Source organism: Penicillium rubens (genome assembly GCF_028828025.1).
Source record: "Penicillium rubens strain IBT 27055 chromosome Unknown utg000004l_segment0_segment0, whole genome shotgun sequence".
Lineage (NCBI taxonomy): Eukaryota > Fungi > Ascomycota > Eurotiomycetes > Eurotiales > Aspergillaceae > Penicillium > Penicillium rubens.
Window position 1 is genome coordinate 2,374,665 of NW_026890602.1, and position 19,915 is coordinate 2,394,579.

General features: G+C 48.5%; 8 protein-coding genes across 8 annotated transcripts; 6 read left to right on the forward strand and 2 right to left on the reverse strand.

Annotated features, from left to right (window-relative positions):
* Positions 1–2,670: 2,670 nt before the first annotated feature.
* erg2 (C-8 sterol isomerase ERG2) lies at positions 2,671–3,439 on the forward strand (the record flags this gene model as incomplete). The annotated part of the gene is made up of 2 exons (XM_002561140.2): positions 2,671–3,037; positions 3,102–3,439. 2 exons carry the CDS (start codon positions 2,671–2,673, stop codon positions 3,437–3,439), a joined length of 705 nt encoding a protein of 234 aa, XP_002561186.2.
* Positions 3,440–4,174: 735 nt separating this feature from the next.
* On the forward strand, positions 4,175–7,000 carry N7525_010877 (VIT and vWA domain-containing protein; the record flags this gene model as incomplete). Its single annotated transcript, XM_002561139.2, has 1 exon — positions 4,175–7,000. The coding sequence occupies one exon, from the start codon at positions 4,175–4,177 to the stop codon at positions 6,998–7,000; it is 2,826 nt and encodes a 941-aa protein (XP_002561185.2).
* Positions 7,001–8,192: 1,192 nt separating this feature from the next.
* Positions 8,193–9,252, forward strand: N7525_010878 (amidohydrolase family protein; the record flags this gene model as incomplete). The annotated part of the gene is made up of 2 exons (XM_002561138.2): positions 8,193–8,303; positions 8,365–9,252. 2 exons carry the CDS (start codon positions 8,193–8,195, stop codon positions 9,250–9,252), a joined length of 999 nt encoding a protein of 332 aa, XP_002561184.2.
* A 359-nt stretch (positions 9,253–9,611) lies between these two features.
* N7525_010879 (ketopantoate reductase family protein) lies at positions 9,612–10,723 on the reverse strand (the record flags this gene model as incomplete). The annotated part of the gene is made up of 2 exons (XM_002561137.2): positions 9,612–10,438; positions 10,522–10,723. 2 exons carry the CDS (start codon positions 10,721–10,723, stop codon positions 9,612–9,614), a joined length of 1,029 nt encoding a protein of 342 aa, XP_002561183.2.
* A 701-nt stretch (positions 10,724–11,424) lies between these two features.
* On the forward strand, positions 11,425–11,918 carry N7525_010880 (uncharacterized protein; the record flags this gene model as incomplete). Its single annotated transcript, XM_061215261.1, has 2 exons — positions 11,425–11,851; positions 11,905–11,918. The coding sequence occupies 2 exons, from the start codon at positions 11,425–11,427 to the stop codon at positions 11,916–11,918; spliced, it is 441 nt and encodes a 146-aa protein (XP_061067773.1).
* Positions 11,919–12,547: 629 nt separating this feature from the next.
* On the forward strand, positions 12,548–14,311 carry N7525_010881 (uncharacterized protein; the record flags this gene model as incomplete). Its single annotated transcript, XM_061215262.1, has 4 exons — positions 12,548–12,611; positions 12,660–13,852; positions 13,902–14,006; positions 14,063–14,311. 4 exons carry the CDS (start codon positions 12,548–12,550, stop codon positions 14,309–14,311), a joined length of 1,611 nt encoding a protein of 536 aa, XP_061067774.1.
* A 901-nt stretch (positions 14,312–15,212) lies between these two features.
* Positions 15,213–16,103, forward strand: N7525_010882 (uncharacterized protein; the record flags this gene model as incomplete). The annotated part of the gene is made up of 1 exon (XM_002561134.2): positions 15,213–16,103. One exon carries the CDS (start codon positions 15,213–15,215, stop codon positions 16,101–16,103), a length of 891 nt encoding a protein of 296 aa, XP_002561180.2.
* A 374-nt stretch (positions 16,104–16,477) lies between these two features.
* On the reverse strand, positions 16,478–17,760 carry N7525_010883 (uncharacterized protein; the record flags this gene model as incomplete). Its single annotated transcript, XM_061215263.1, has 5 exons — positions 16,478–16,785; positions 16,844–16,914; positions 16,974–17,347; positions 17,399–17,466; positions 17,520–17,760. 5 exons carry the CDS (start codon positions 17,758–17,760, stop codon positions 16,478–16,480), a joined length of 1,062 nt encoding a protein of 353 aa, XP_061067775.1.
* Positions 17,761–19,915: the final 2,155 nt, after the last annotated feature.

Here is a 19,915-nt window from a genome sequence, read left to right on the forward strand (position 1 = left end):
AGTTGCATGATAATTGTGAATCAGCCACGTCGTCACTTCTGCCGGTTCTTCATGCATATGCACGTCGCCCGCAATCCAATGGAAATGTAAGCCACCTCCGCAAAAAGGGCCTGGTCTCTGATACCTCGGCTGCATCTTTGCTCCAATTTGTTCCAAGTCGAAGAGATCGCGGAAATCCGACCGTTCTTTAATGGGTCATGATCGACGTTCTGGCCTCCAAACCTCCAAATTCACATGCCAGCACAGCTCTGGGCCAAGTGTTCTTGTCATCCTTCGACAAGTCGACCGCTATAGTGAGCTGATTGTCTTAGACATTAATATATCGCGAAAATCACCATCTCCTAAGGTACTCACTCAATCGCTGTGTTTAGCCAGTATTTACCCTGCTGGCTTCAGATCCTTGACATAGATCGACGATGGCACGGTGCTAGCGGTAGAGCTCAGAGCCTCAGCAAGCACGAACCACCCGATTTATCCGCTAGAACTGTCTGGTCCAAGAAGCTCCCGTGTGCAATTGACGGCAGGAGAAGCTGTATTGATCTTGGTTACACCAGATAGGTGTCGATGGAAGAGGTATTTCGTACTGATGTGTAATCCACACTCTTCCAAGGTTGCTATGTTTGTTTTGAATAACAATCACTTAGTGCTCTAATTTTAGCGGGTCTGCAGATTACGGCTCCGTGAGTAGGGAATGAAATTATGGCTAGTGCTCCAAAGGATGCTGTATACAGCGTAGGAGGCTAGTGTCCGTCCGGTCTGTAAAACAGAGCACTACATCTAGGCAGCATTAGGTGTATGCAACAGAGTGGTTTCCATATGTGGGACAATTGCTACACACCAATACACCGGCATATCTAGAGCACCTGAGAACTGTCTTTGAAGGACTGGATATAAGCATGAACCAAGGATAAGGGGCGGAAACAAGGTTCATGACCAAAAGACAACATCTATGAAAAAGAACTAATAAAACACCCAGAGCAAAGGAACAGGCATCAAGACAATGGGGGAAAGGCTTCATGACAGACAAAAGACATGTATGAACGAGACAAGGATCAACCAAGCAGGCTCTGGAGTAAACAAACAACCAAGCCTTAGGCAACCATGCTGTCAACAAACAGCAACATTGAAGGAAAGAACTGTCCTCGGAAATTCTTGGACAACAGAGAACTATCTCTGTGAAAAAGGGCCAAAAAGGAAAGAACTGTCCTCGGAAATTCTTGGACAACAGAGAGCTATCTCTGTGAAAAAGGGCCAAAAATTATGCCCAGCTCCCATAGGTCAATGGAGAACCCAGGAAAGTACAGTCTGTATCCACAGAGGCCGAGGGAGGAATGTGGTCCAGGCCTCGACATGCTTCGTGCCATTAGACCGGACCGTGGTGTCCTAATCTGTTCCAGACTAACCTGGACCGCAGCAGAGATCCTGAGCTGAACTCGGGAACCACGGTGTGCAATGTGGACCCGGAGTGGTGCGAGGAAGAAAGAAAGAAGAAGACAGAAAAAAGGGGGGAAGGGGGGGTATTTATATTTCCCAGTGGCTGAAGGCAGGAAGGAACGGGGGTAGGGAACGAGTTTTGACTAAGAGGGAAGGCACTCAAAATGGAAGGCACGCATGACACGGTACATGGATTTATGGAAGGCACCATGCACCTTATCTGATATTATGCAGATGTAAACTACTAGCCAGGCAGTTTGGATACCAATATATCCATGGATGTACACGTGGACTGCACTCGACATGTGGACTTCTTCAATATCAGACCTCGGGATATCCAGTCATCTCACATATCTTGCTTGCCAACTAAAACATGCCGGCCACCTAGGCAGGACAGGCAGGCTAGCCATGTGACCTAGCACAAACAGTCTACATAGTCTGTTAGGCGTCACGCTAGGTAAATACTGATATGCTCAATGGCTAACTGGCGTCAACTCCGATGGTCATGGATATGTATCTATGCGCCTTGACCATCTACACCTAATGGTCATTAGGACATTTGTCATACCCTTCGTTCTACCTAGGTAGTTTGCACCAGGTATAACGTCTTGTTCGGTACACACCGAAGAAACAACCAATATCTCAACGACGGCGGCTTGATCTATATCATCGCACAGATAAATAAAGTTTGACATCCCTTGGCTTGGCTCTGCGAACTGCGGTAGCTTCCGCATATCGGCTACAAGATCTGACGGGAGCGATCATTGGCCGCGGATATTCGACAGTGTACGGAATACGGAGTCTCCGAGTAGCGAGTAGGCAACATCATTGAAGGAAATATCGAGAGTTGGCCAATAGAAGAGACGACAATTCGGATTGCCAGCATCCGGCATGGCCTGTTGATGAGTCAGCCGGAATTGACAGTGCAAACTCATGCAAACACATCTACAAACACAGTGCGAACCGTTCAATGGTGCCAGATATCTCCATAATATGGGAGGTGCATGTATTGAATTAAGAAATGAGACATATTTGAGCAAGGAACTGAACTGTGTCCTATACTTTAATAATGAATTGACCAAAAGCGAGGGTGTGTTGATTATCGTTCAATCGTTTTAATTGTTTTGCTTTGATGCCCCACCGGGTGGATCTCTGGGGTTTTCGCCAGGGGTTGAAATTAAATTTAAATGCTCGGTTGCCTCTTTTTTCCTACAGGACCCTTCACCAATCCCCAAGATGCCTTCCAAATCCTCCAGGTCCTCCAGCTCCAGCTGCGGCTGTCGCTGCTTCTCCCTGAAGACCCTCAGCTACCTCGCCATTTTCCTGGCCCTGTTCTCCGCCGTCTACCGATTCCTCGATGCGCGTCTGGAACAATTCTACATCTTCGACCCAGAGCACCTGCACGATGTGTCTCAGCGCGCCATCACCGCCCACGGCGAGGACACCCGCTCCATCGTCAACTTCATCGTCGCCGAGTTGGAGCAGAAAGTCGGCCCCAACTACCTGAGCACCCAGGAGGAGTGGGTATTCAACAACGCCGGCGGCGCCATGGGCGCCATGTACGTGATCCACGCCAGTATCACCGAGTACCTGATCATCTTCGGTGAGTATTCCCGCGACCAAATCTAGCACCATTCCCTTTCGCGCTTCTAACATTTACTCTCCAGGTACCGCTATCGGCACTGAAGGCCACACGGGCCGCCACACCGCCGATGACTACTTCAACATCCTCCAGGGCACCCAGCTCGCCTACGTCCCCGGCGAGTTCAAGCCTGAAGTCTACCCGGCCGGAAGCGTGCACCACCTCGTCCGCGGCGAGGTCAAGCAGTACAAGATGGATGAGTCTTGCTTCGCGCTCGAGTACGCCCGTGGCTGGATCCCTCCCATGCTCTTCTTCGGTTACGCCGATACCTTCACCAGCACCCTGGACTTCCCTACGTTGTGGGCTACCACGCGCATCACTGCCCGTGAGATGGTCGGCAACTTGTTGCAGCTCAAGCTGTAATTGAGCATACCATTTTGCTTCTTGTTGATATGCAGGCTTCGGTTTGATTGATGAGGTCTATGCGGTATGATATGGGCATTGGCTGGGCACTTGAGGTGCTATTTTGGTTGTAAAAGTTACTGGACATGGTGGTTACTTAATATTTGGTACCTAGGTAGTACCGAGCACATTTTTTAATGAAATCATAAGCCAAGGTTCTCGAGCTGCCTTTGTAGTACTAGCTATTGGACTTTAGCTGTTGTTTTTGCTGCGTCAATTACCATCCCTCAAAACGGCCTGAGACGTAAGGATTTCGAAGTATGGAAATCAATACTCCGACTTCGTTCCGCTAACGGTTACTAGGTAGATAAAGTAGCCACCCTTTCCACTGTTCACAGAATGTGCTACGACTCTGGTTCTACAGTTCCGCAGGTAGTCAAGTTGTAATTCAGGCGTCATACCGAATCCTATCTAGGTAGAGTTAAGTTAATAAAATGAGTCAGTGTACCGAAACCATATCCAAAATCATATCCAGAATGAATCATTTGTCAAAATAAACATTTGTTGAACCGTAGATATAGCAAATGAGTGAGCATCTGGATGGCTGTACAAATGTACAAATGAACATCTCTATATAAACTTGCAAGCTGCTTGCACATCTCCTCTTCTTCTTCATCGTTCATCAACCTATCAAAATCAGTACTCAGCACATCATCACCACTCTATCTCTAAGCTTTGGTTCACGCAAAGCCTATCATGGCTGACTATTGTGGATGCAGTTGGAATGAGCCTGGTGACTGGCAACCTCAGTACCTCCCACAAGTCTCACTCAAAGCCCATGCAACCATCCTGTCCTCTGCAGCCCGTACAACTTTGACACAGACATTTGTCAACCCATCTAGTAGGGTCCTCAAAGAGGTATTCTACAACTTTCCTCTTTACGATGGCGTCAGTGTTGTCGGGTTCGAATGCAAAGTTGGATCTCGTCTCTTGTACAGCAAGGTGAAGACCAAGTCACAAGCTGATGCAGACTACCAAAATGCAGTGGCTCAACAGCAGACCGCTGCTGTCATGGACCACACCTCCATGAATGACGTTTTTGTTATTCGACTCGGCAACCTCCCCGCTCACGGGAAGATCAACGTGGACATCACTTTTGTGGGAGAGTTGAAACAAGACTCCCAGGCAGATGGTATTCGCTACACATTGCCAAGCAAGATCGCTCCTCGCTATGGAAATACGATGTCTTACAGCCAAACCCAATTATCTCCACTCGGTGTGCCAGCCAGCCTCCAAGGAATGTCCGTCACCGTTGATGTTCAGCTGGAGAAGGGTTTGGTAATCCGAGAGCTGGAATCCCCAAGTCATCGTGTCAAGGTCTCTCTCGGACGTGTGTCTTCTACGCCAGAAACCTCTTCCTTTGAACCATCACAGGCATCTGCATCTGTGATCCCCCAACAGAACAATACAGTGTTGCTGGAAGAAGACTTTGTCGTCCTCGTCAAAGCGGATGGGCTTAATACACCGTCTGCATTACTTGAAAGACACCCAACTCTTCCCAATCAGTGTGCCCTGATGGCAAGTCTCGTGCCGAAATTCAACCTCCGACCCGCTAGTCCTGAGGTGGTCTTCGTCATTGACAGAAGTGGGAGTATGGAGTCCAAAATCCCAACCTTGAAATCTGCACTCCAAGTTTTCCTAAAGTCTTTGCCTGTCGGTATCTGTTTCAATATCTGCTCTTTCGGAAGCTACTATTCCTTCATGTGGCCAACGAGCCAGGTGTACGATGCATCTAGCTTGAACCAGGCTTTGGCATTTGTTGACACCGTCTACGCGGATATGGGTGGTACTGAGATGAAACAGGCAGTCGTCGCCACTGTGCAAAATCGACTCAATTTCGAAGATCTGGATGTCTTGATTCTCACCGATGGACAAATCTTTGACCAGGACCAGTTATTCAACTTTGTTCGCGAAAAGGCTGCTGACAATACTGCTCGCTTCTTCTCCCTTGGTATTGGCGAAGCAGCATCTCACTCTTTGATTGAGGGAATTGCGAGAGCTGGAAATGGATTCTGCCAATCAGTTACGGAGTATGAGACACTCGATCGCAAGATCGTCCGCATGCTCAAGGGCGCCCTGACCCCCCATGTCCACGATTACAAGCTCGAAGTTGAATACGACACCGAGACAGAGCCCGAGTTCGAGTTTGTGAGTGACACCGAGGATCTGGCGGAGTCCGAGACTGAGGTCGAAGAAAAGAGTGCGGATGGAGACGTTTCCATGGAAGAAACAACACGCAGCTCACCGCAGCCGATCTCATTGTACGACGAGAACTTCCAGGAAGATGACATGGATTTTGCCGCGGACGGGAAAGCAGCTGGAAAGCTTCCCACTGTCACCCCTCCGAGAGCAATCCAAGCTCCCTACAACATCCCACCTCTGTACCCGTTTATCAGGACGAATGTGTTCCTTCTTATGGACCCGAGCTCATCTGAGAAAATCCCCAAGTCCCTGAAGCTCAGCGCTACTTCCAACGACGGTCCACTGCAGCTGCGGATTCCAATATGCGACATTGGAACTGGCGAAACCATCCACCAACTCGCTTCGCGCAAGGCCATGATCGAGCTCGAAGAGGGACATGGCTGGCTCTCCCATGCCAAGGATGAGAATAGAAACAAATTCAAAAGGTTCCACAATGAGACAAAGAAGCGACTTGCAGAACTTGAATGCCAGAGACTAGGAATCAAGTTCCAGGTCACTGGTAAATACTGTTCGTTCGTGGCCTTGGAAGAGTGCAGCTCTTCGTCCTCGGCACAACGGGATGAACGGCATAGCACGAAAGAACATGCTGTAGAGCAGATTTCTCCATTGAAACGGCCTGCTACATTGACAGGGGTTCCAAGGTTTATGTCTGTGACTGCACCCGCACGCACTGGTGGTGTACGACATGGTGGTGCATGTCATGGTGCAGCACGCGATGGTGGCATACATTATGGGGGTTATGCCGCTGGTGTTCTGGGCGGGGGTCGCGCAATGCAAATGCAACAAACTTGTTTATATTCCGGGTCTGCGTCACTTAGTGCGTCAATTCATGTTCCGGGTGGACAGCCAATACGTACGTCTGAGTATGGACCGACCCGGGGGTCCCCTGGAATTGTTGGACAGTATTACGCCGGCTCCCAAATATTGGAGGATACCACTCCGCTTTTCAAGTCTCCACAGATGAGGATCCACGAGCTCATCCAACTGCAAACCTTCGAAGGCAGCTGGATGTGGGACGAAGCACTCTTCGAGCTTCTGGGCCATGACTCGACCGTGATAATGAACAGATTCGTCGCGCTGTACTGGAGGGCTAATCGATCGACTGGATACGGTTTCTCGCTTGAGGAGCAGAAGGTTCAGGCAACCCTGGTCGTTCTAGCATGGCTGATGAAGAGGCAGTTGAATTTGAGGGGTGTTTGGGAACTTGTGCACGATAAAGGTGCTCAGTGGGTTAGGCTTGAACTGCAGAGGATGCAGAATCACGGTTTGCCTGGAGCTTTTATTGCGTCGATCCAGGATGAGGTTTTGGATATGGTCTAAGAGGCGATTTTACCGGAGAAGGGGTTTTGATTTGGTTCTTGCTCGTTTTGCTTACAAGATTGTTCAGTGGATGGAGGTTACATGTATCATGTATTAGGTTGGGATCTAGAAAATACACGAAAAGACAAAAACATTGGATAGCTTTGCAATGGAAGGAAAACCCTCACTTTATTTTTCTTCAAAAGGTTATATTAGAAGAGTCGCTTTGGCAAATTGAGCCTTTTTTGGCCCTATTCTGCTATCTGCCTAACAAACAAAGCAGGAGGAGATGTACCAGACATCTGAAAGTGTACCCGAGTAGACTTCTAAAAGGACCATGGGAGAAAACTTATGCGAACTATTTGGGTCTGAAGTAGTAGAGATGGTGGAAGGATGTAACAAGAGTTAAAGGAGACTGACAAGTAAGCGACGAGAGAAGAAGAAGAGGAAGAAGAAGAAGAAGAAGAAGAAGAAGAACGAATTGTATTGCCCTTCATACTTCGTTTGTCTTCCACAGGCGCTATTCAGCTGACCTGTGTTTATGGCGGCTTTAAGAGATCCCTTCTTCCCTCTCTTCTCTCTTTTTCATCTCTCCCCTCTCCTGTCAAATTTGTATGATCAAATTCAGAGCTGTGGGACCTTTACTATACTCGTTAGCAGTTTTCTGACAATATCCAGTGCCCCCCAAGGCCTTATATAACGAGAAAAGTTGAACGATTGGGCCAGTTTCTGTCTGGACGTCAGAAACACCAACAACCAGAACTGGAGTAATGCGACCATCAAGTACTCCTTGGGGCCAGCAGTCCAAAAGCAAACGAAGTCTCGGTTTGCGAGGACCTCCCCTATGTTCAACACGCAGACTCTGGGACTGGGACTCGGTCGGAGTTGATGAGACAGGAGCCGAAAGACGTTTTCAAGAGGCCATTGGGCAACAATTCGGAATGGTTTTTCGTGCACACGCACTTCATATTCGGTTCGCCGACTTTCAGTGTATGTATAGGCAATGCAATGACCACAACCCTGGCTTTGTCACGAAAACCTCGTGAGAATTACCTTCTTTTAGGCTAACTATGAAATAGCGGTGACCTCTTTTTACAAGCGAGTTACGTCCACAGATGCAGGACTACCAATTCTCAGTTCCAGGGACACATAAGCTCATCAATATCACCCACAATTCTCCCGGACATACTTCATACCCATTCGGGGATCCAAAATGGAGAGAATCGATGTTCACACCCATTGCGTGCCACGCTCATATCGCGAGTATTGCCTGCAGAGCGACTTCGCAGGCCGAGGCCACCCAGATGGAATGCCCGCAATCCCAGTGAGTCCTTCTGAACCTGAACGACGCATCAAGTTTCCATGCTAAACATAATAAAATCCAGCAATGGAGCGCCGAAGCACACATCAAACTAATGAATCAGCTAAAGATCAAGAAATCAGTTCTGAGCATGTCCTCCCCAGCAACCCACCTAACCCCGGGAAACGATGAAGAAGGCCGATCTGTAACTCGCCACGCCAACATCGACATGTCCAAAACCTGCGCCGATCACCCAGCCCACTTCCTCTTCTTCGCATCTCTCCCCCTCCCAGACGTGGAAGGCTCCCTTGCAGAAATAGACTATGCACTAGACCACCTTGGCGCAGTGGGGTTCCAGATCCTGACCAATTCGCACGGCCTCTACCCGGGCGATCAGCGCTTTAGTCGTGTCTTTGACAAATTGAGTGAGCGAAAAACCATCGTCTTCTTTCATCCGACAACCTGTCTTATCCGGCATGATGACTTCCTCGAGAAGGTGACACCTCTCCCTGGTGTCGCAGCGCCGATTATGGAGTTCATGTTCGATTCGACCCGGGCGCTTATGAGTCTGCTTACTTCTGGGACTGTGGACCGATGCCCTGGGATTACTTTCGTGGTCGGTCATTGTGGTGCGACTTTCCCTCCGATTATGGAGAGGATCGCGGAGTTCTCGTCCATGGTTCCTGGTGCAGGGGATGGGATTAGTGGGGAGAAGATCAAACAGCTGTTGCAGACGCGTTTCTATTTTGATCTTGCGGGTGTGCCATTTCCCGATCAGATTCATGGTCTTCTACGGCTCGTTGATTCGTCCAGATTGCTGTATGGGAGTGATTTTCCCTACACCCCTGCCAGGCTGGCGGAGTCTCTGGCTAAAAGAGTGGATGATGGACTACAGGGTCTATTTGGATCGGAAACAACACAACGAATTTTGTTGGATAATGCGCAGGATCTGCTAGGGGAAGCCCGTGCATAGCTGTGGACTGCAGACGATTCATGACCAAGGATACAGACAAGCCCAAGGTTTGCAATAGAAGTATTGTTGTGGATATAGCATGTTTCTTCCAATATTCTCGAGTTGGCCTCCGGAGGTCAGACCTATGGGCGACACAGACCTGGACGACACATGCTTGCGTTGTGATTGCCTTAGGGACTGCCACTTGACTTAAAGTAGTTAATCACCAACAGTACTACTTTGATTCAACAGTGAAAATCATCGGCAACTCTCAGCTTTTTCTTTTCGGTCTGAAGAGCCCCGAATTTACCCTTCCCAGTTCCGACTCACTCAAGATCCCTGGCGACACATGGGTGACCCAAACAGGTCTAGACAGATCACTATATCAGATCTACTTTTGGCACTTCCTTCGGCTCAACAAGCAACCCTCTTGCAGCCAGCAGTCGTGCCTGAGTGAGCTTCAGAAACCGGTAGGTACTATCCAAGACCGGTGTCTGCACACCCTTCGCCCTTGCAACACGCAAAGCATTCCCCAGAATGACCTCCACCTCCATAGGATTCCCCTTATCCACGTCCACCAACATACTAGGCCGGAAAGACAACTCGATCGGAGTAACATCGATCATCTCATCCACAATACCAGGCCCGAGGTCATAACCATCCGCCTTAGCAATAGCCGCCATCTCCGCCATACCGGGTCTAATCAAGCCATGTTCGCCGCCGAACCGCCTCACTGCAGCACTGTCAAGCTGAGTGATAGCGCACATGGGATTGAAAATCCCATTCCAGATCACCTTCCGCCAGCGATAGAAGACGATATCATCGACGACGTTCGCATCGACGACTTTGCTTCCGTTATAGATTGTCGCGAACTCTTCGAGCTTGGCGCGCTCGAATGCTGAATCCACGGTTGGGTTGTGGAATGCGCCGACGTGGAAATAGTCGTGGTCGTCGTGTACCACGTGTCCGTTGTGTTCGTGTGCGCCGAGGAATGTCGGCGCTGATAATACCACGTTCGTGGGGAATGCCGCGATTATTGGTGGCTCGATATACAGACCGTTTTGGAATAGCACGATTGCTGTATGCTCTGGGGTTATGGCTGGTGCTATGATCTTGGGGATGTTGTTCACTTCGGGGATGTTCTTCATCGTGACAATCACATAGTCAAATGGGGTGTTGGGATCTGCTAGGGGGACAGCATTGAGGACTACTTATGTGTTAGCTTTGGACTTACAGGACTATACTAACTAGCTGTTTTTTTCGACTTGGAACGTTTCAAGGGTTACATACTTGCACTTGGTCTCCAGGATGATAATTTCCCGTGGTCGATCGATTCGATTTCGAATCCATTCTGGACAACTTGTTCATAATTGGATCGGAGAACAGCAGTGACAGACGCCTGTCCAGATCTCTCGAGGGCGACGCTGACCATTGTCCCCACACCACCTGATCCGATCACCAACACTCGGCGCTTTGGCGTATCATGGGACATGTTGGGCTGGTGACTCTGACTGTGTCAAGAATTTCAATCTGTGAAATACTTAGGGATAAAATGGCTACTGTTATCTGAAATTATAGCCAACACCCCACCAAGGCCGATGGAGCAAGTCCGACCTCGGGATGCATTTGATTAGCTCGGGACTTCTTCCCCTCTTATCGACCTTCTCTCACTTGATGAAATTCTTTGAATGTTGGCTATAATCTTCTAAGTCTTTTTATATAAGTCTTCAGTGGTCTGTTTTAGTAGTCTCCTTCGGTACTTTTATTAGGGTGTCTAGTCATATAGATATTTCCTTCCTCTTAGTTTATTAGGTACATACTAGGAAAGGGCTATAAGGCTTAGTCTATAAAAGGGAACTTTTCTATATATAACCCTCCATATCTCAACTTCTATAGTCAATAAAACACACATCCCCATACTAGCTTTCAGAAATGTTCCGCTGGCGGGGTACGGTATGGCGCACTTGCGGCTATACAACATACACTGCCGTACATCGGGATAGCCCAATTTGGCTGTTGTTTATTCTGCCAAACTTTTCGGGAATAAACTATATCGCCAATGTTCCACCACGGACACGCAAAGCATATTCACAATATCAACTGATCGGATGATAAAAAGTGATGTAACATGTCTACCCTTTCAAATAACCTCAAACCGGCCTCCCATATGCATTTCCAGAACAGCAACCCAAGATGAAGAACCCAGTCAAGCAAATCCGACTCCCAGCACTTGAGGAGGTCCTCAACTACATACAAGACGTCGCAGGGGCCTCTAGCAGATGGATCAACTGGCAGATCATCCGCGGTAAGCGACATATATGGTGGGAGACAGACTGGGAGGTCCTATCTCGCTGGGCACAATCGATCATCGAAACAGAAGAGCGTCTGCGCGAAATCACCCAGCGCGAAAACTTCCTCAAGAAGTATATCCATAAATACCACGCCGGCTCCGAATCAGCCAGAGCCGCCCTGCCGGATTTCATCGAAGAGCTGATTGCCCTGGACCACGAGTATGTGCGCCTCGAGCGGATATACGATACCCTCCTAGCGGGTTGTCCCGTTGGACCTATCAAGAGTGGATATGAGTGGATTCGGAAGGAGCCGCAGTGGTATCTCAAGAGTGAGTGGTTGCGTCAGGATTGTGCCAGGCGCGGGGGGTGCTGTGGTCGTCAGTGCAAATGTTGTGAGAGTCCACCTGATGCGATGAGGAGGAAGGGTTGGGGTCATTGTACGGCTCAGTGTGCTTGTTGTAATGATGAGCTTGAGGATGGGTTTCGATTGACGGAGAGAAATCGGAGAATGTTGAAGCCGGACTTTGATCTTACGGTTTATCCATGGAGTGACTATAGTCGAGAGATGTTTCGTGCTTATATTTGGTCACTTGACTAGTTTTTTCATTAGTTTGCTTTGAATGGATGTTGCTTGAATGTCTGCTCGGTGTACGGAGTTGTAGTTGTAGTCAATCGTTGTTCTCTTATCAGTGTCTCAGGTTGAAACTAGACGTTTTGCAGCTAGAGGCTAGCTTGACAGGGCGATCGACAGAGTCAAAGATACCTGTAACGGCTGGAGTTAGAGGACTATAAGAGTGAAAGATCATCAGATCAGCGGGGGAAGTCTGCCAAGCCGGCATGTTTTATGCGTCCTGATTCGACCAGTTTGAGTATCAGGGCCACATGGGAAGTATACTTGGAGTTTCCCCGCATACATTGGAACTTGATAAGGCTGCGGGCAAATGTCCGCAATTGGATTCCTTAAATAAACGGATCATGGCCATGCTGTGCTCAGGTTCACCCTTCCCTTCATCCAACTCTCAACTATGGAGAACGACACTCACCAAGATGAGACCATTTGGGCTCCAGGGACAGTCAGGCTAGAAGATAGTAAGTACGATACTACAATACAAATTCAACATTGACTTACACCATCAGTCCACCAATCTAGAGACCAACTGGTCCTATTCCCCACCCCATCGGCAGACCCCAACGATCCCCTTAATTGGTCCAAAGCTCGCAAAGCCCTCAACTTCACTCTAGTCAGCTTCTTCGTACTATGGACCTTCGTGCAACTCGACATTGGCTTCACAGCATGGGGCCCAATGGGAAACGAACTCAACTTCACAGTTGACATACTAAACGCCAACGCAGCCACCAACTACGGCGGTCTCGCCGTAGGCTGCATATTCTTCATGCCCCTAGTCCACAAATACGGCCGACGACCAATCTACATACTCAGCGTAGCCCTACAGTTCGCTGCATGCATCTGGCAAGCGAAAATGACCACCATCGGCGATCTAATGGGCAGCGGCGCGATATCCGGCATCGGCGGCGCAATCAGCGAGATCGTCGTGCAGATTACCATCGCAGACATGTTCTTCGTGCACCAGCACGCCACCATGAACGGCTGGTACGTCATAGTCCAGTCTGCAGGTGCCTTTCTTGGTCCCGTGGCATCGGGATACATCGTGGTGGCACAAGGGTGGAGGTGGATGTGGTGGTGGTGTGTGATTTTCTTCGGGGTCACACTACTCTGTGTCATATTCCTTTTCGAGGAATCGAAATACGTCCCCGTTATGGATGGTCGCGAGGTTACCGCGGATGCACAAGACACGGTTGAACTGTCCAAATCACACAAAGATGGCGACGTAGCAGATGCAAAGAGCGCCGATGAGACGGTCGCTAGTTGCGTACATACCAACCCAAATATTCAGATGAAGACCTATTTCCAGCGCATGGCCTTGGTGACCCCCACTGATGAAGCGCTGTGGCCGCATTTCTATCAGCCTATCGTGGCGCTCTTTACCTTCCCGGCGGTTTCGTATGCGGCTATCACGTATGGTTCTGTGCTGAGCTGGTTCGCGATCATGACGTCGCTGCAGGCGTCTTACATGATTATACCGCCTTACAACTTCGATGCTGTTGGGGTTGGGCTGATGAATGTGGCTCCATTTGTTGGCGCTCTTCTTGGTTTCCCCTTTGGTGGACATTTGAGCGATAAATCTATTCTGTGGTTATCCAAGCGCAATGGCGGTATTTACGAACCGGAGATGCGTCTTTGGCTTGCTCTGCCTATTGCCATTATTGGTCCTGGGGGAATACTTATGTTCGGGTTGGGTCTTGCCTATGTGAGTATGCATTCAAGACATGAAGTTGAACGGGTTTAACACTTTATAGGGTGCACATTGGGCTCTGCTCGCTGTTGGATTCGGCTTCTTTGGATTTTCTCTTGCTTCCATTAGCGGTATCACGCTTTCATATCTCATGGATTGCTACCAAGACGTGAGTACCTATTTCTTCAAGTTCTTAGGCTCTCTTTCTAACTTGTTGGCTTCTAGATCATTGGTGACGCATTAATCGGAGTGATTTTTATGCGCAACATCTTCTCGGTTATTGTACTGTTTGCGTTAACGCCTTGGGTTAATGGGATGGGCATGCGTGACTTGCATATTCTGCTTGCAATGATCGCGTTTCTGACTCTGTTGATCCCTATCCCACTTCTGGTCTGGGGTAAGAAGGCTAGAATTGCCACGGCGCCGAGTTATAGGAAAATGGCGGCAAATCAGCTTAGCCATCGGACTGTTTAGATATTACTTACTAGAATATACCAGTTGGGATTCCCTGTGTCTATTGAAACTGTGTTGTAGGGGTGGACCGCGGGAAGTGATCGGCTCCCGGACCTCGGGGGCGACCCCTGGAGCATACGGTAGTTACTCGCCCCGAGCAGCTCACTGAGATTTTCACACACCCCGACACTGCCAGTTGTTAACATACGAGTCAACCCTACCGTCAGCCTCCAGGAGGTACCTCAAATCAGATAACCCTAACGGTCGTCGATCAGACCAGGCTCACCGGCGCCCCTGTCAACAAGCCCAGATCTATCGACGCGCCGACCAGCTGAGACAGGCTCGTCTCCCACCCTTGTAATAATTGTTTTCACGTGAAATCCAGCTTCAGAGTAGCTGTACCATGAGGAATCTGATTCCAACCCCATTTCAGCCTTTCCGGGCGCGTTTTTTGCTTTTTCATTGCAAAGCCCGACGAACTCAGCATTACCACACTCAATTCCGCGACTTTTCCTGCATTGCTTCTCGCAGGTCTCACACTCAGGGTGATGATTCCATGCGTCACATTTATGAGCCCATCGAAGAAGTGGAAAAACTAGAAAGCTATCGCGCGGGGGGCTACCACCCCATAACGATCGGCGACCATATTCACAGTCGCTATCAAGTGGTTCACAAACTTGGCCACGGCACATACTCGACGATCTGGCTGGCCCGAGATCAAAAACATAACAGATACGTCGCTATCAAAGTGTGCACCGCAGATTCGAACCCGCTAGAATTCAGCGTCGTTTCCGACCTTTCCAGCTCACAACAAAGCTCAAGCACCAGCTTAGGAAAGACAATGATACCTTTAATGATAGATAGATTTGAGATTCAAGGACCGAATGGTACGCACCCTTGTTACGTGACCGCACCTGCAAGAATGAGTCTCTCCGAGGCAAAAGACGCCTCATACAACCGCCTTTTCCAATTGGAGGTTGCTCGGGCCTTGTCAGCACAGCTGGTTCTTGCCGTTGATTACGTCCATTCCCAGGGATTCGTCCACGGGGATCTTCATTATGGAAATGTTCTCCTCCAGTTGCCCTTCGACCTAAGCCAACTCCGCTTGGAGGAATTGTATAAAAAGTACGGAGAACCGGCATTTGAAGCAATTAGACGTTTCGATGGGCAACCACTCCCACGAAATATCCCATCACGCGCCGTTTTGCCAATGTGGCTTGGCGAAGCAAGTGATAAAACCGAACTCCCAGAAGCAAAAATCCTACTCGCCGATTTCGGCGAGGCCTTCTCCCCTACCAAGCAGAAGAGATTCGAATCACACACTCCGCTTGTAGGACGTCCACCAGAGGCTCGCTTTGAGCCACATAAGCCTCTATCCTTCCCATCAGATATCTGGTCACTCGGATGCTCTTTATGGGAAATAATAGGTCAGAACTCGCTTTTTGACGGCATGTTTGCGACCGCAGATAGCATTACTTGCGAGCAAGTTGATGCCCTCGGTATACTACCCGTAGAATGGTGGTACAAATGGGAGGGACGACATGGTAAATTCGCGGAAGATGGGACGCCAATCAATCGGGAAGGGAACCCGCACCGGTCGTGGGAGGTCAGATTTGAGAAAGATATACAGGAGCCTCGACAGAGGAAAAAGATGCCGCTCATTGAACCGGCTGAGAGGGAGGCTATCTTCAAGATGCTGAAGTCGATGCTTGAATTCAGGCCTGAGGACCGCTCTTCTGCGAAGCAGATTCTTGAATGTGAATGGATGGTCAGATGGGCTTTGCCTGAGTACGAGAAGATCCGAGGGGTATAATCTCAGTGGCTATGGCAAGAGGGATCAAATCACATAATGCGGGGCTAGTTTTCCGTAATAGCACATCCTGAACTAAATTAGTTGCCTGGATGAAGGCTCTTATCGACGGGATATGCCATGAACATGTCAACCCTGTAAGATAGAGGAGAGTAGGTTATGACGGAAGAAACATACTGTGGCATTAAGAAATGGTATATAATATTTTGAGATAAGCTCATAGAAGTATATAAAGAAAAGACTAAAGTTGTACAGTATCAAGGTATCACAAAGAAGAATATAAATGAGTGTGCCAAAATTTTCCTATTTCGCCTGACTCCCCCCGATCATGTGCAATCCACACGGAGCCGCTTCATTCTTCAAAAAGGTCCGCAGACTTAAACCCTCTCCACCGCTTTCTCATCCCTGTAGTCTTCATACGGAGGCATTTCAAAAGTCTGCCGAACCGCGTAGGAGCCACTTCTCTTATGGTTGGAAGTGATGGTGGAAGTGACAGTGCATCCAGGATTGGCCGAGCCCACAAGCGTCCTTTCGGAAATCTCCGATACGTTGTTGGAGGAACTGAGTTGAGACCAGAAGTTGCGATGACCCATCTTGAACAGAGGGCGGAGGTTCGGGAGACAAGCAGCGGTGATTCCGACGGCTGCTTCGATACATGTCCACACAATGACGGGAACTTGGTTGTCTGGAGAAGTTAGCCATATAGATCAGGAGATTGAAGGGAATATTAGCACGATACTTACAGGTAATATCAGGACCTAGCTCGACCAGTCGGATCATGGCATTGAGGCGGAAGATATCGAAAATCAAAGTTCTAGACAGGAATGTTAGTACCTTTTCCACTGCAGCACGAACGAAAAGTATCAAACATACAGGCCACCGACGAGGAAGACTCCGGAAAGAAGTGCCTTCTGGGACTTTGGAATCGGTAATGTCCATACGACTCTCATGGGCATGACCAGGAGAATGAGGTCGGAGAGGATGTTGGGGATCTGCAAGCCATAGTAGAATTTGGCTGGGTCAAGACAGGCTCCTTCAACCGACTGGTCCCAGAACTTTTTGGTTGGAATGCACAGAAGAGCACCGGCAACGTATACACCCACAACCCAAAGAGTGACGAATCCAAACATGATGTTCACTGCAATTGTCATGTGTCGGACTGCAAAGAGTCGCTTGTACAGCGCCAGAATCGAGTATTTAATGAACGCGATGCAGCCAGTGTAGATGAAGTTGTTGGCAAATCCGAGCTACTTGGAGTCAATGCGTGGTACTTTCATAGGGCTGAGGTTGTTACGTACTTGGAAGTAGACCACGAGATTCTTCGCTGGGATCATTGTGATGTGGGACCCCATTCCATTGAACAGGACTAATATCGGTGTTAGTATCGAGTTGTCTGATGGAGTATCCGACATCACTTACGAACAACGACTCCACTGGAGCATGCATATTTGAAGAACAGGGCAACCATAATCAAATAGTCGTCCATGAAAAGCTGGCTCCCGGTCACTTTCCTTGCCAAGAGTCTCAACCCCACGGCGAGAGTCGACAAGGTGTAAGCGAACACTAACGCAATAATCATCGACCGGCGTAGGTCTTGATTCGGGTGTTCGAAGTCACCTGGCGTCCACGTGGGAGTGGAGGAGGGTTCTGGGGAAGACATCACAGGCAGGGTGGGGATCAACACCAACAACGAGGTAAAATTAAAGGAAAGAAAGTTGTTGGCTTGAATGATTTGGAATCATTGAGAGCCGTGTTTTGGGTCTTTAATATACTTGGAGGAGATGAGGAAGGGGGGGGAGGAAGGGGGAGGGGACCGCATCTATGTATGTAGCCTGGATCTGTCATATCTTTTGAGAATCCACAAAAGTACTGCAAAGATGATATGAAAGGTTTACCGATCACATCGATGACAGGGCATGGTTTAGATGCAGATGGCAGTTCAGCCAAGGCATGGTCCAATGCGAACGATTACAGATTGCATTATGGGACTATTTTGCCTTGAGAAAAAAGCAAGATGCTGGAAATCAACGGCCCGTCAGATCATAAACTTACAGAGCATTGTGTGCCTTGGCCGTAGAGATTTAACCAATGATATAAAAGCACAGGAACCCTTTCCCGACGTATCATCTTGGGAAAGTGGACATATCAGATTTTCAAGGTTGGATCTGACACTTGTGAGGTCCACTTCATTGCAAGTCATTTTTCCCGAGAACTCGGTGGATAGGACTTGTTGAAATGACAATATGTGGCACATTGCTTTTCACTGAGGTAACTAGTGGAAATATACAGATATGATTGTTCATTGCTTTGCAGTCAAGTTCTCACGGCAGATTAACAAAACCGGGAACTCATCCCTATCTTCCAAGCAAGGGATCAACAATAGTTAAAGAATTCTATAGAGAAGATCATAGATAAACTGAAGTAGAGTTTTCGGCCCTAGGAGAATAATTCGAAATGGATAGATACAACATAGACGGACAATCTCAATCCACTGACAGGTGTCTCCAGATGTACTCCATACAACGCACAACTTAGTAAAAAGAACGCCGAAAGCGCCATGATCATCCAATAATTTGAAGCGATGCAGGTCATCAAATACTCTTTTGGAGTTGCCGTTTTGGCAGATCCACAAACAGTTGAGGTCCGGGGTTGGCCCGATATGATATGTCCATCGGACAGCAGACACATCCAATTGCAGCCCACATGGTGGAAGTTAGTGGAATTTAGCCGGTATATTCGATCCACTTGACAGCATCTTTGTCATGCATTACGAGGTTCACATGTCTCATGCAGTCGGATTGTACCGGATTGCATTTCCGTTGCATTTCGATCCCACCTCGATTGATGGTCTCTACTTGCTTTTCCTGGACAGTCGCACACAAATGCATAAATGCAATGGTTAATGCAATCTTAATTGGAATTGTTCAATAGCTTACAGTTTGTGCAGTATAATAGCAATATAATCCATAGCTTAATTGCCGGGAAACGTCATCCACATGGGCTCAGGCACTGATGATTCCTGATCTTCGTAAGGGGCTGTATCGGAGATTAGAACATCTACCCCGAGTCTTTATAGGGTACGTCATTGGAAGATCCACTAGGCATCTTGTATCTTCGATCTCTCTGCTCTCCCTTGCCGCTCTATCGCCCTATGCCCTCAATTAAGTTTGAAGCGAAGTATAACATCCCCTACCAATGGGCTTGCAATACCCCAAGTGTATATGTATTTTGATCGCCCTGACGTACTAGACCAACCTAATTGGCTCTAAACGCAGCAAGAATACCAAAGCAGTTAGCATTTCCGAGACTATCCACGCTACAAGCAAGGTACACAAACTTTCAACATAGGGCAGGGCCATTCGAACAAAAAGTTCCGGTTATAGCCTCAATTCCCCGGGACAAGGTTCACCTGAACTGCGAGTGTTGAGCACATACTTGCAGTCGTGATTCCTCCGACCTGCAGCTTTATAAACAAGGGCGACGAGATCACGTTTGAGAGCCGCCAGTCATTCTCAAGACATAACTTTCCCCTCCATGACTCAGGACTCCACAGCAGGGCATCCTCGTCCCAGCCCTTTCCAAGTGCCCAACCATGTAGCATAATTGGATGTCGGCAATGTTTTGCTCCATCGGTCTCCACTATGGGTCTACGGCAAAGTGGTGAATATCCTTCCGGGCCAATTGTTGACTCCGATAGTAAGCAGACTGGACATGAGCCCTTCCAATCAAGAGAAGCGAAGCTCTAGATGTCGTCGATTAGCGTCAAGCCACACGATCGATGAAAGAAATGTGAAGGAAATGAGAAAAGAATTGCC